Consider the following 15,743-nt stretch of genomic DNA (forward strand, 5'->3'; position numbering starts at 1 on the left):
CCCTGACCATAATGTTATTACTGTCTAAGCATAAATCTATACTCACAGGCCCAATTGCTTTTGTTTGTGCAAATGGTGAATCGTGACTACAATCATCCATCAGGGAGGACTTGAACACCTGAGCAGGTGTCAGTTGTGTTTCTAGTGAAGCCAGCGGTGGGCAGGTGAGTTGATGGGGGCGAGGGGGTTCCGTTACAGGTCTATTTCAAGTAGCCGGATATTTAAAAACGATATATTATATTCTTTGTGTGAATGTTGATAAATTATTGGAAAGTCCCACCGGTGAAGCTGGGGCTCCGTCTCTTCAGCAAGTGTTCCTCTTCTGCCACTACACACATACAGTATACGCTACGCCTACACATGCGCAGTGACGACGCAGGGTTAGGGTTACAATTGTGGATTTATTCAGGCACTTTAAAAACATTTATTGAAAGTTTTTTTCTTTTTACATGTTTATTTACAGCATTAAATGTTGAAATGTATATTGTAAGTTAGTGGGAGGAAACTGGTAGTTCTATGTAAAATCAGACGTTGAGCACCCCCATATCACCAAAATGGCATGATCCTTGTTTAGCTGCGAAGCTTCAACTGTGAGATTGACAGTCAAACAGGCTCCGCCCATCGAAGCATTGAATCTTTGACTATTAGGGGTCAGCCCTATAAGGTTCACTTAATTGTTTTCAAATATTAGTTTTAAAAAGTATTATATATTAATTTTTTTCATATGAAATTTCATTACCTTTACATGTACAAACTTGCCCTCTTACAGCCCAATAAATAATGTATTAATTATATTAAAAACATTTAAATAATGTCTCTATAAAAATAACAACTGCCATTAGCAATTTTAAGTTTTTAAAACATAATATCTATATTTCTGGCTAAAACAGTGTGTCCGTGCACATACATTTCATCACAGTAACATATTTTCCTGCCTGTCAAAACAACTGTAAATATTTATCAAGTTTTATTCAAAGGCCGTTCCACACAGCAGAGAAGATTGAAGATGGCAAAAAGGTAAGATTATCTGTTAAAATTTGATAGTTAAAGTACTGTAGTATTTAATATTTCTCTAATAAATGTTCATTATGAACATAACAATAGAAAGCATAGCATAGCAGCAATGTTGTGATGGTGTATTATTTTTTGCTAGCTAATTGTGTTTACGCCATTTTATGCTAGCTAAACTAAAGTGCATTCATTATGGAACACCCATCTTTCATTCTTTTTAACATAAAAACCAACAGTGGTGGAAGAGAAGAAGGTTGCAACAAGAGCTAGGGTGTAGAAACATAGACAAAAGCTCTACAGCAGCCTGAGCTACTTGAGGAGTACAGAAGGAAGGAAAGAGATAGGCTAACAATCTACAGGAAAATAATGTTTACATATGTAACACAATAAACAGTGGTACCCCTATTATTGATTTATATGTTTGTGCCAATGCTATGTTTGCATCAATCATACAGCACATCCCAGGTCCTATTTGACAAATTGCCCTGTAGAGTATTTGTAACACCTTCTTTTCATTCTTAGGGAGGATGCTGCTGGGCTGAGGACACACACCTCCCTGCTATCCTCCCTCTGTTTCTCTCCACAGGTTCCACCTTTGCCTCGATTTCTGGACATGCTGTTTTAGTTGTAGTTATTGTTTCTTGCACATTACAAAACCCTTACACACATTTTCCATGCAATCATCATCCTGCCCTGACATAACTGAAACGTTATGTTCATACCCCATACTTTATCACCTTTACATTGGCACGTCTTAATTTGGTTTATTTTGAGTTAAATAAATATGTTTTGTTAAACATTTACTATAGCGTGTCCCCCTTTTTTTGTGTTTTTTTGAGCAAGGTCATATATATATATATATATATATATATATATATATATATATATATATATAAACGAAAAAATGGAATTGGTCAATTGAAGTCAGCTGTCAGGTGTCAAAATTCTTAAGAGCGTAAAGGTCTTTTTTGTCCAAAACGGAAGAAACAAAAGTAAGTAACAGAATAACTGCTCTTTTTCAGGTTATTCCTGAAAATCTATCAGAAAATGACAAACATGATTTAATTGTACAGCAAAATTGCTTAAATTAAATATACAGAGCAAAAGCAGAGCGAGCCTTTGTGTGGTCATGGTGAAAATGGTTGGAGAAAAGAGCAAAACACTGCGTATCATCCAATTAGAATGATCCTACAATACTCTATTCAAAAACTCAGCATTAATAGAGTTATTACTGAAACCAAAAGATTTTTGTGATGAAGTGAAGAGATGAAGGCTTGTCTGCCATTCATCATCTACAGTAAAATTTATACCGACTTTTGTCTTTTAAAATGTTGCATTGCTATTATCCCTACAAGGTATTTGTAGCCCACATTAAAATATGATCAATAAAAATAGTTTATTAAACGCAGGATAAGCGTTGGATGGTCCTAAAACGGGAGGAGGCAGGGCTCTTTGTAATGTAACTGACTGTTAAGTGGTTACCAAGGTAACATCTATGTCTAATTTTTTTGGTCTAAACTTCTAAACAGTCTTTTTTTGTGAAAAAGTCTAACTTGCATTAGACTAGTCTATAAGCAAATTTTAGACCAGTGTAAAATAGCTTTGTGAAACCGGCTCCTGTATCATTTATTTTGGACTTGTCTCCACTTTTGAAGTTTTTGGCAAGATAATGTATCTGTACATTTATCTCCCAATGTATTGACTCTGAATTTGCATTTCCTATGACAATGAATTGTTCGGCTTTTTACATACCCTTCTACCAAGGCAAATTATTTCCATATCATCAATTTGATGTTATTGCTTGCAAAATCACATATTCATAAATCTGTTTTCCAATCATAAACCTTCCTTTGCCATTTTTGAAAATGAAGTCAAATAAAACATTACAGCAATCCTATACTACAGGAAAGCTATCAAGACCATGCATCTATTAACCCTGTTTAAAATTTTTCAGTGCTGATTTGTGATCCTTTTTCATTTATTATTTTTTTTAAAATTATTCCTGTCAGCCTTATGCTCTCCTAGTATTGTCTGATCTTGTGTGTTTTTTGTTCACCATGCTGTTTGTCAATAAAGCATCAATAAAGGAAAAAGAAAAAGAAGACAGAGATCACATTAACAAAAAAACCAACCTGTATCTGATTTGGATCACATATGAAAGTGGCCGAAATCTGAACTGGAAAAGTCACATAAGAGCAAAATAATCTGATTAGGGTCACTGTGACTGCAGTCTGAATGAAGCCTTATTTCTTCTGAATTACAATGCACATTCTACACTCATTCACACAGATAGAGTCAGAGAGATGTATCTTAAACCTTTTCTTTACCCTGTTTATGTATAGTAGTCGGTATTCGTACCTGTGATTTTATTTTATGTAAATTACTGCTACTGCAAACATGACAGTTTTCCTTCAGGGATGAATAATAGCAATTACAATTATGGGATGTTAGATTTAAAAAGGTGAATCTGCTTCTGCTACCACTTAAAGTAGTATCAGAGTTGAAGCTTGACAGATCACACACAACACCACACACAACCATCCACACTGCACCACCGCTTACCATAAACAACTAGTTATATGATATTTTTGGCAATCTTCCTATTTACAGCAGGACGGTGTGTGTATGGGAGGCGAGGACAGCATGTAGATGCAACACACAGTGGGCACCACTGTGCCGCTCGATTACACAGCATTAAAATAGAACACATACCCATGTGATGTCTCTGGATAGAAGGAAATAGTGGAGCTTCAGGTGAACTGTTTATGTTGTGTAGGACATTGGCTCAAAGCTATTAATGAATACAGCCCCATAATACTGCTTACAACTATTGATAGTGAACAAATTGTGCTGTTAGAGGTAAATTATTACTGACATGTATTATGCCTCCAATGTTGATGATCCAGAAATGTAAAGGTAGTTATTTTTGTGACCAAAAGTAAATTAATCAGTCATAGATAAAGGTGTTACTGATGTCCAGAAATGACGGTTATGTCACCATTGCACCACAATCTATTTTTTAAATTCATATCCACACATCACAGAACCCAGCAGGCAGCATGAAACACTTATTAACACCTTATTCTGCATGCCCATGTTCTACCATTACTACACCATTAACTAAGACTTTACCCAATAAAACCCCCTAATTACTGCTTATGAATAGTAGTAGAATTTGTTGTACATGAATTATGATCTCAATAGGCAATGCTCAGTAGGGGCCTTATAAGGTGGTAGTACAACAGGAACAGCCATTCTCCATTAATAACACTGAATAAATATGGTTTATTCTTATGTAACAAAACACACAACTACAAGTGTTAATAGTGTACAAATAACTAAACTAACTAAACTAGACTAATGAAGTCTTTGTAATTCATAATATGTTCCCTATTCGAAAGTTGCCTCTTCTTCACTCTTCATAAATGCACTGCAGCACACAACTACTGCAAATAGCAGACAGCCAAGTGAGCACAAGTATAAATGTCTCCTTTATTAATAAACAACCTCAGAGACTTACAATGTTTATACATACAATAAACACAACATGCAAAATTGGCAATTGTATTTACCAGTGCAACTTTATAAAAATATAAAACCTACACAGGCCAAAATAAACTTCCTGTTCAGCAATTAAATTACATTTGACAAGGATTGGAAACTTTTTACTACAATCTGTTTAAATTGTACAATGACGTAACTTTCAAAACCCATGTACAGTTAAAGAGCTCTCTGTTGTGTGATTTCTCTATGTGTGGTTTCTCTATGAAAGAGCTCTATCGTGGCTTAAAAAGAATGCTGTACGAGTTTTAGTTAAAGTTCCACTCGCACGCAGACAAACATACAGTTGACATAAATAAATGTAGAAATATATAAATATGGAATTAACAAATGGAAGTTACAAAGGAATAATAAAAAGAATAGAGAAAAACTACTTGCAGAGAAGGAACAATGTGGCAGATATTTACATGTGCATTACTCCATTTTGTGTTGTGCAGACATGTTGCAACGGAAGAGAATATATAAATTGACAAAATATTAAAATATAGAACAACAGTTTGTGCACAATATGAAATAAAGTAAAATTTAGATGTGCAGAGACATTTACGTTATTTAAAAGGGGGGAGTGTCAGTGGGGGACCTGGGCCTTGTTAATGAGGCTAGCTGCAGACGGGTAGAAGCTGTTTTTGTGGTGAGAGGTTTTGGTCCTGATGGACCGCAGCCTCCTGCCAGAGGGGAGAGTCTGAAACAGTTTGTGACCGGGATGGGAGGGGTCAGCCACACTCTTTCCTGCTTGCCTCTGAGCCCTGGAGGCGTACAGGTCCTGAAATGATGGAAGATCGCAACCAATCACCTTCAATCACTTTATTAACGGACACACTGTGACCTACACTGTACATTTACTGCCAGACTGACAACAAATTTGCTTGCTTTTTCCATCACTTTCTGTTGCTCGCTCTCTCTCATTCACTCCACCACTAACTCTCTGTGAACACACACTGCACTCTTTAAAAGACCTTAGATGTCCTTTGATGAATGAGAGGAAGCTAGCAAAGCGTGTGTTACTGTGCAGTGTGCGGGTGAAAGTAAGTAGTTTCGCATTGACATTAATGACTGAGTGAAATTTTGGTAGCAGGGCTGATAATTCAATGTGCACGTCAACATTACATTATCAATTAAAATTTAGATAATCAATTTTTTAAATCCGTTAATCAAAAAAATAAACATACCCAGCTTTAAAAAATTTACATATTTACAGTACAATCCTTGTCAGTGAACTATAAGAGCAAAAAAAAACAACAAATAAGGTAAAATCGAGGTGATCAATTAATGGTGATTTTGATTTTAGGTGAAATTGTCCAGCCCTACTCATGAGTACACATGGGTTGCCACTGGTTTCAAATCTTTGGAATGACTGCCCCACTGTGGAAAACCAATGGAACTGCATCTCAACATAAAAACGTAAAAGGCTGCCAAAGGGTAATGACTATAAATGAGTGAGATTAGTGACTAGATTGCATTTGACAGTAACTTTGACACTAATTTGATAGTCACTTGATTTGATGTCATCAAGGTCTATGTTACACTTTGTCTGAACTTACAACAGTACTGACTTACTACAGCAGTTCACCATTTAAAGGGTAGTCATGGAACCTCATTAAAAATATTGTAAATTATATAACATTATATATTATAAATAACACACCTTGTGAAGCTCAGCTGCTTAGCACTGACGCTTGCAAGAAAAGCACTGCACAAAACTAAGCAGTGTTTTGAAGTTAACCTTAGAATCACTATGTGTGACAAAGTAATTCCAACTCCAGGCTCACTAAGAAGCCTTCAACCACATTTCAGTCTTCAGAGACTGGATGAACACCATACACACAGGTTCTACAGGTTTCATGTCCTTTCATAAACAACCACCTGTTCTCATATGACTGAAGATGTCTGTGAAGACTAGGTCACCTAGGTCAGTTATCCAGGGAAGGCTCAAATCAAAGGCAACTGGACTGATTGAAGATAATTCATCCAATAGTCTTCTTCAGCTCGCTAGGTGGTGGATATCGCCTGGTTTGTTGGTGCTCCTGCCTGTTGTGACAACACTTGTTGGAAGCACCTGAGGCAAAGTCTGAACGGCCGTCATTGGCATTGTAACGAGGCCAAATGTGAGGATTTTTTCACGCTACTAGGAAAACATGAAAGGACAGCATTGTAGGTGTCACAGACCTCCTCCCCTGTTGAGAGTTCTTTCAATCCTCTTTCAAACCATCTTTCCAGAATATGTACATTGTTGTCATTGAAGGTGTGTGTCCCTTATTCTTTCGAATGTAGGTAAACTGGCCTGAAGATTTGGCCATTCTGTATTGACCAATGCATTTCTCTAGTGGTTGTTTAGTTTCACTAAGCTACTAAATGAACCTAAATATGTTTTTGACATTAAACAATATTCAAGTAAAATGTAGTGCTCTGACTTAGTCTCCAGTCTTGTAGTCACACTGTGCTGGGCCGCTACTAGTGTGACTGTAAATGAAGGAGAAGCAAGGAGCTGCTGAAAGGACCACACCGTTCACATTTCCTGGATACATAAACGTCAAACCTATACACAAGCAACCGTTTGGAATAAAGTCAAAGGTCAGTTTTGATGACATTCATTTGTTTTTAAGTAACTTCCAAAATTGCTCATTGGTTTAAGGGATATTACCAATACACATAGCATTTGGTTCCTCTGGCTAATCACTAATTGCGGGATTAATCATTGATGAAAAACCAAAGCATGAAAGTCACATCAAAAATATACAGTACTGTTTCAATTACAGAGGACAGACAGTCTGGGTTCACTTCACAAACCAAACAAAATGAAGGCTTTTTATTTACTGTCAAATCTAGTTTCTCACACTAAACAAAAATGAAGAGGGCCGCGACCAACAGCTGTGATTAAAACAAGTCACCTGGTACTGTACTACACCTTTAAAAGCAACAAAGAACCTCAGAGGGACAATCTTCACTGTTGATGAGTGCAGCCATTTCATGATTACATCATGATCTTTGACCAACTCGATGTCTTCAGTTAGATTCCTTGGTGATCTTCTATGTTTTACTGGTCCTTTATGCTGAGCACTGGGTCAACCAGTTTATTATGAACATGCATTAAACCTACAATTAAAAAGAAAGGGGAAAAAAGGAAATAGAATATTAGATACACATACCGTTGTGCAGAAAATTACAGAAATGACATAACTCTTTGTAATATTGTGCAACAACAGATGATGCTATAGATAATTATAAAATCAGGAGTACGAGACAAGGTAGAAGGTTGTTTATTAGTTATTATATAAGGCTGCGTAACGAAACAAAATTTGCAGTTCCTTCCTGCTACACACACAACATTTAATTAAGTGTAGGCCTATATTAAAATATGGTAACATATAAAATAAAATTAAACAATACAGTTATTTATATACATATATACATACACACATAAACCCCAAACATTCCAACAACAGTGCATTTTTTGAATTTGCATCTGGGGTGAATTTAAACAGCAGCAACCAGATGATATCATGAAAGTTTCATCTTCACATAAAAAAGTCTGAGAGCAGAGTCCATCTTGATTGCATTTGTGCACCAGAGAGTCCTCTCATCTTGCCGGAGTCTTGCACTGACAGCTCAGAACATGGACCAACTGCTGAGTGCTTGATCAGGTCTCTGTAACGATGTGGACAGTGTCTGAATTCTGTTACTTGGTCAACATGAGTGCCATTTTGTCCAGACCAGATCCTTAGGAGCAGAATGAAGTCAAAGTTGGGCCAGCATGGCTCCTCTGCTGGCTCTCTTTCCTCTCGGAGCGATCACCGCACGCACCATAGTGCCTGGTCGTTTGGGCCGGGTGGATCGTGGTCTACTGCTCTTTCATCCAAAACCCCCGTTTTCATCAGAGGTAATGCATGTTTTGGAAATAAAGCCAGAAAAAACAGATAAAAAACAAAAGTGTAGCGAAGTTTCAAGAAGCTACCGGCTGCTTATACAAGCACTGTCAGTAGAGTACAACATATGTAGTAAAAATGTAACAGACATTTAAATTTAAACTAGTTGATTAGTCTAAAAGTAGGACAAAACTCAGAAAACAGTCAAAATGATGTGGTTAATGTCAAATCCAGCGCATCAACAAACGAGGTTGACAAGGTTTGCTGACGTATTGCGGTAAGCGTGTCGACTCATTTCCGTTTCCGGTGCTTGTGTGTTGGTACCGTGTTGTGCTGCTCTCGCTAAATAACATTGTAAAGTTACATTTGTTAGATTACAGCAGCCAACTGTCCGCTAAACACTTATTCTTACAGTAATTTTGCCTAAGCACTCACAGTTCTTTCCTTCTTTTAGCGACTGCTGTTCAATCTCATAGTTGTTCAAAAGTTTTGGTAGCTGACGCTACAGTACTTTAGCTTAGCCGTTAGCTACTTTAGCTTAGCAGCTAGCTTCTCCCTCTCTCTCTTGCTCTCCTACTTTCTCCTGCTCGGTGTGTCAGATGTTCAGTTACTCCTCTGCCTCCTTTAGCGGCAATGGTACGTGTAATAAGTGTAGTTTATTTGTAGACATGGAGGCGAGGCTCAGTGATTTAGAACCTTGGTAGATCAGTCTTTAGCTACTGTAGCTAGCCAGTCCCCAGTAGTCGGTGCGGAACAGCCTGTGTTAGCCTCTGGTAGCCGTCCCCCGGCATCTCCTGTGCAGCCAGGAAGGGGGGGCTGGGTGACTGTCCAAAGGAGGAATAGTCGTAAGCATTCAAAGCCGACGGGGCACCATCAACCTGTTCACGTTTCTAACAGATTTTCCCCACTCAGCGACACACCCGCTAAGAAACCAACTCTGATCATTGGCAGCTCCATTTTGAGAAACGTGAAGTTAGCGAAGCCAGCGGCCATAGTTAAGTGCATCCCTGGGGCCAGAGCGGGCGACATTGAGTCTTATTTGAAACTGCTGGCTAAGGATAAACGTAAATACAGTAAGATTGTTATTCACGTTGGCGGTAATGACTCCCGGTTACGCCAATCGGAGGTCACTAAGATTAATGTTGAGTCGGTGTGTACATATGCAAAAACAATGTCGGACACCGTAGTTTTCTCTGGACCCCTGCCAAATCTGACCAGCGATGACATGTATAGCCGCATGTCATCATTCCGCCGCTGGTTGTCGAGGTGGTGTCCAGCAAACGATGTGGGCTTTGTAGATCATTGGCAGACTTTCTGGGGAAGACCTGGTCTGATTCGGAGAGACGGCATTCATCCCACTTGGGAAGGAGCAGCTCTCATTTCTAGAAATCTGGCCAAGTTTATTAGTGGACCAAATCCAAGACAACCCAGAGTTGAGACCAGGAGGCAGAGTCGCAGTTTAACACACTTCTCTGCCCTTCTTTTTCAGCAGTTACCCACCCAAAACCCTACGCAGAGTCGCAGTCTAACACACTTCTCTGCTCCTCCATTTCAGGAGTTACTTAGTGAAAATCCTATAGTGACGGTGTCTGCCCCCCGACCATCGAAATTATTTAAATCAAAGGAACAGAAGAGGAGCTGTACATAAAAACCTCATAAAAATTAAAACCACAAGAGCAATAGTGCAAAAGAATAGGAAAATTAAATGTGGACTCTTAAACATCAGATCTCTCTCTTCTAAAGGTGTCTCCAGGATGCTGGGCGATCTTTATATTTATACTTTGTGTAATCTCTTAATATGTTTATTGTTATGCATCAAAATACCAAAGCAAATTCCGTGTATGTGAAAACCTGCTTGGCAATAAACCCAATTTTGATACTAAAACAAATTGTTGATCCATTGAAGCCTGTTCACACTGACTTATTACAAACAAACAAACATGAAGTCACATGGACTGACAGGTACCTCATTCACACTGTACAGATTTGGTGATCAACAGTGCTACGTGGACCCACTAGGGGAAATTCTGGTGACTGGAACTCACCAAGAAATAACTGACTATGACCACTATTAGTCCTAGAACTAGACCTCAACTATTAGAAATAATGAAAAACAGAAATAGGATTAAAGAAAGTGCAGTCTTCTGTGATATGACAGTGAGGATAGTTAGTGAAAACAGAGCTCAGAAACAGAGTATCAAGCTGAAGAGAAACCAACAAGGAGAGAACAAAAACAAACACAGAAGAGGATAGATGGCCACAAGCAAGTTACAGCAAACTACTGGATACTGAAATCAAGTTTTTGCATTTATTACTATAGAACAAGTCCCTGCTGAAACACTCAAGCTAATAGCTAACAAGCTAACACTGGACTGTGGTTACCTAGCAACGGCATCAATAACAGCAGTAGTGCTGTTTTAGGGCCTGTCCACCAAAGCGTTTTTTTCTTTTTTCAATTCATTGCAATGGGAGTTTCTTTTCTGCGCTGGGCGCTAAGCGTTTTTTTCCGGTCGCCGGGAGTTGAAAAATGTTCAACTTTGGGAAAAACGCTGAGCTCGTCACTGTCACTTTTTACCCAGCCGTCCGAACACAGTGCAGGAGGGGCGGGACAAACACCGCACCGAGCACATCCGATCTTGAACAAAACGATGTGCCTACTCACCGAGGGGTTTCCTTGCCTGAAAAATCTCATGAACCCACGTACAGAGAGTCTGTGCTCTCCTGATTCAGCTTTCTCCTCATGCAGAGCAAAGGCCAGAGCAAGTAAGCCGACATACTTTGTGGTGCCATTTTTACATTCACTAAAATTAAGTAGGCCACCGAACAGCAGGTGGTGTTTTCACCTGGCAAAAAACGCTTTGGTGGACACGGGTCCTTAAACAGAACACAGAAGCTTGAAGATCAACAGGTGTATCACGATGTCTACACACTCTGAAACCATTGAATATCCCCCAGCTATCAAAAGCAAAGCTGCAAAAGGAAAATATAAAAAAAAACAATACTTCGAAAAAGACCAGAAATCCTATTCCTGGATCACCACAAAGATGGAAGGTGTAGGAGCCAGGTATGGGTTCTTCAACACTCACACATTTTTTTGGTTGCTCACAGGCTTTAGTCACGTGGTGTGGTGTTATTTTTGCTGACAATTATAGGTATCTGGAGTCCTCTGACAGAGCTTCCTGAGGCCTTTCTTCGTTGTGAACTAGCTCTGAAAGAGGTCTGCTTGGATGTTGACTGATTTCTGAAAGCCATACTTTGCCATCCTCAATAAATCCTTGATTGGTTTTGTTGATGCTTGTGAACCATTTATTTTCTTTTTCTTGTTCAGCAGATGGAATTAAATGCATCAGAGACGTGTGCAATTCAATAGCATTTTCAGACAACTGCTCCAAAACATCCAACTGTTGCTTAACCTCTAAAGCATTTGTTTCATCTCTCTCTGTCAGAGGAAAAAGGAAAAGTTAACAACAGTCAAGAATCTGAATCTCATCAAAATCCTCAACATGACGGCCAGGATGAAATATTACCAAGTGACAGTATATCAAATCAAGGCGACAGAAACTCAAAATCCAATATCTCCACAACTTCAACTGCACATATCAGAGCAGAGACTTAAGGTTGCTCAAAGAAAAGCATGCTCTTGAGGAACAGGAAGAAAAAATAAGAAAAAGGAAAGAACAACTTGAGGCTGATATAGCTACATCAATGGCGGAAATGGCTGTCTTAGGAGCCTCTGGATCTGGTTTACGGACTGCTGCTTCACGGCGATCAGATGGAATGAAGTCTTATATTGAGAAAAATTAAAGGACGATTAAAGTTTTTAATCGCGATTAATTGCATCACCTTCACTGTCTGTACCTCTGTGTGTATATTGTGTAGGCTGCCTCCCTCCCCTCTCTCCCTCACAAGTTGCCATCAGAGTCCAGTTTTCTTGTTTTGTTTTTTTCTGAACAGGTATCAGCATCAGGTATCTTTTATCAGGGAGCAGCAGAAACAGTCTGTTCAGTGCTCTTTCAGTTACTGTGAATGATCCACACTCTAAAACTCTGCTTCGGAGACCTAACTCAGTTGCCCATGTCCCTCTGGTCAAAGATAAACATGACAGGTGGGAGGATTTAGGACCTTGGATGAAAAACATGCTGTGAAGGCGGTGGGTGGGAAAAGACATCAGATCGAAATGTTGACTTTTATAGTCAACTACAGGTACATTGTAAAATAGTTTCTGTTGTAGTGAATGCAGTAAGAACCAGAAACAGATTTTCTGATGTCAAATTTGATAAGAGATGAAAAAAAGTCATGACAAACAAATCTTTGTGAAAGACGTCTCTAGATTTAACTCCTTCCTGATGATGGCCATAAAGCTAGCAGATCCAACCTGCAGTCTGTGTCTGAATGATATTGTTTTGGGTCATGTGATCACTGCAAAAGGGATAAAGAAAAAGCCCTCTCACCCCAAAGCAAATTGAAGCAATTCAGACCATCCCAAACTGAGAGAAAGAAACAGGTAAATGAACAGTTTAGGGATGACAGTGCTCACATTAAGGCACCATGGGAAGAAACCGCACATGGGAAAGGCCTGAGATTTTTTTGTTGATTTAAAGCTGGCTCTTTAATGTCCACCGACCCTCGGTCGACCAGACTGTAACAAAACTTTCACTTGACTGTTGACGAGAAGGGGGGGTACATGACTTCAGTACTACTACAAGACCATGGGGGACGACTGAGACCTGTAGCCTGTTTTCATCCAAACTGGACTCTGTTGCGGCCAAACTGCCTGAGAGCTGTGGCAGCAGCCGAAAAATCAATCATTGCATCACGTGACATTGAGGGCTATTTAGATTTGACTTTGTTGGCTCTACATGCAGTATCAATGATTTAGCTTGAATGAAAAACCTCTCATCTCTCCACAGCCAGGTGGCTGAGATACAACACTGTATTGCTCGATATGTCTAACATTACTGTTAAGGGATGCACTGTACTACACTCTGCTACTCTCCTCCCATCTCTTGATGGACATCCACATGATTGTGTTGCAGTGATAACAGAAGCCTGCTCCCCAGGGGCAGACATCTCTAACGAATGCAGACATGGAATTTGTGACAATGCAGACAATGAAATTGTTTGTGGACGGCTCAGCATCACGTGACCCAGCAACTGGTAAAAATCGAGGAGGTTTTGCAGAAACAACTTGGCATGAGACAATTTTAGCAAAACTATTCTGCACAAGCAGCAGAGCTAGTTGCACTGACAGAAGCATGTAAATATGCAAAGGACAAAACTGTAAACACATTTACAGACAGCCGTTATTCTCGGGGTATTACTCATGATTTTGGGAGAGACAAACTGGTTGTTGACCTACTTGATGCTGTACTGTTGCCCAAAATGATTGCTGTGTGTAAATGTGACACTCACACCAACAAACTCGATCCTATCTCACAGGGGAATGCCAGAGCTGACCTTGCAGCAAAGGCTGCAGCAAAACAAACTCTAACCACCCAATGTACTTTTTAACTGACCGCCAATGACTCCTACAGCTGATTTGCAGGAATTACAGGCGAGTCCAGAGGAGAGAGCGGTTTGGAAAAAAGCAGGCTGCACATCTTCTGACAAAGTGTGGTATGGGCCTGATGAGAAGCCATGCCTGCTTAAGTATCCGTTTCCTTATTATGCTAAGTTGACACACGGTAAAGACCATGTATCAAAAGGGAGTATGTCACAGGAAATAAACAGGTAATGGTTCACAAAGGGGTGCTACAACTTTGTCAAAAGTTGCACAATTTGTGCAACTAACAATGTGGGGCAGGTGATTCAGGTCCCACAGGTGGCACACCCACCCCCAGACAAACCATTTGAGCACCTGCAAATGGACTTCATTGAACTGACACCGTCACAGGGAAGAAATATTGTCTTGTCATGGTAGATATGTTTCCTAAATGGGTGGAGGCATTTCCAACATCTAAACAGGACGCAGCAGCAGTTGCAAAAGCTTTGATAAGCCAGATCATTCCTCGCTGGGGAATCCCAGCTAAGATCTCCAGTGATAACGGCACACCTTTCATTAGCGCAGCATTGAAGAGTGTAGGGGAGTATCTGGGGATTAATTTGAGGCAACATTGTGCTTATTATCCAGCTAGCGGAGGTGCAGTTTAAAGAGAGAAGGGGACGTTGAAAAACAAGCTTATTAAATGTTGTGAAGAAACAGGTTTAACATGGACAAAAGCTTTGCCATTTGTTTTAATGCACATGAGAAGCCAGATGAGGGGCAGAGGGGGTCTCAGTCCTTTTGAAGTCCTATTTGGCAGACCATTGAACACGGAGATTGGGCCGGTAAAAAGACAACTCCCTGATACCAGCCAATGTGAAGATGAAATGTGGAGATATTGTGCTGATTTGTCCTCAGTGCTCTCTGAAATTCACATGCAGATCAAAAACGCCATCCCAAAGGCCGCAGAGAAGAAACTGCACGATCTGGAGCCAGGGGACTGGATCGTAGAAAGAACTGGCTGGCCCGCAGGTGGACTGGGCCATTTCAGATACTGCTAACAGAAACGTGACCAATCAGGGCTATTGTGCGTGTGCACAGCTCCCTCAAGGAGTGGGAGACTCCATACCAGTGAAACCCTGTGACTGTTGTACATATATCCCAGATGTCTCGGACAATATGACTCATGTTGTCTCACACCTGAATGATCTACTGCATGAAAAAGAAAAACCAGGACTCAAAGAACATTGGGGGATGGGACATGTGGTCATGGCTAACAACAGGCAGATGTGCTGATAAAAATGTTGACCCTACTGTCCATCATTTTGGTGCTTTCCTCCTCCTGACATGCTGTGTGATCCCTTGTGCTAGATCTATGATTGCTACAGCAATTAAATCATCAATGGGTCAGTACATGCAACTACCAACTGAACTAATTGACTCAATGGAGTGGATCCCACCTTTCTGGGGGGAAGAAAGTGAAGTTTAATCGGTTTAATAATTATTTTATCCTTATATTCTCATTTTTGTTCCCTATATTTCTTATTGTCTATTTCTTATATTCTTACTTAATCACCTATTCTGCAAGTACTGCTAAGGTTACATGAAATGTTTGTATTCTTATGTTTGGTTAGCATAAAATGCTAAAAGGGAGTAATGTAATGGGAATTCCAAACATATTGCATGTAACCCTGGACTCAGGGAGACTCATCTGCGATGTGGCACTGAATCTGTGTGAACGTAACAGTCAAAATATCTCTGTTCTCTGTGTTATCCAGACTTCAGGGACAATGTGTCTCTGTGGGATGATATGATTGACCCTAAAG

At 39.7% G+C, this 15,743-nt stretch overlaps 1 protein-coding gene across 4 annotated transcripts in view; it reads right to left on the reverse strand.

Moving 5' to 3' along the window:
* Nucleotides 1-7,345: 7,345 nt before the first annotated feature.
* The window catches only part of LOC123978609 (glucosamine-6-phosphate isomerase 2), a 33,668-nt gene continuing 25,270 nt past the window's right edge, over nucleotides 7,346-15,743 (reverse strand). For 2 of the 4 annotated variants that reach the window (XM_046061939.1, XM_046061938.1), the window contains exon 7: nucleotides 7,346-7,665. In XM_046061939.1, coding sequence (XP_045917895.1) covers nucleotides 7,607-7,665 — 59 coding nt within the window. In that variant the 3' untranslated portion in view covers nucleotides 7,346-7,606. Of the gene's footprint in view, nucleotides 7,666-7,813; nucleotides 8,419-15,743 lie in introns of those variants that run through there. The other 2 variants (XM_046061940.1, XM_046061941.1) reach the window with 2 other exon arrangements.

This window comes from Micropterus dolomieu, linkage group LG11 (genome assembly GCF_021292245.1).
Source record: "Micropterus dolomieu isolate WLL.071019.BEF.003 ecotype Adirondacks linkage group LG11, ASM2129224v1, whole genome shotgun sequence".
In the NCBI taxonomy this organism is placed as follows: domain Eukaryota; kingdom Metazoa; phylum Chordata; class Actinopteri; order Centrarchiformes; family Centrarchidae; genus Micropterus; species Micropterus dolomieu.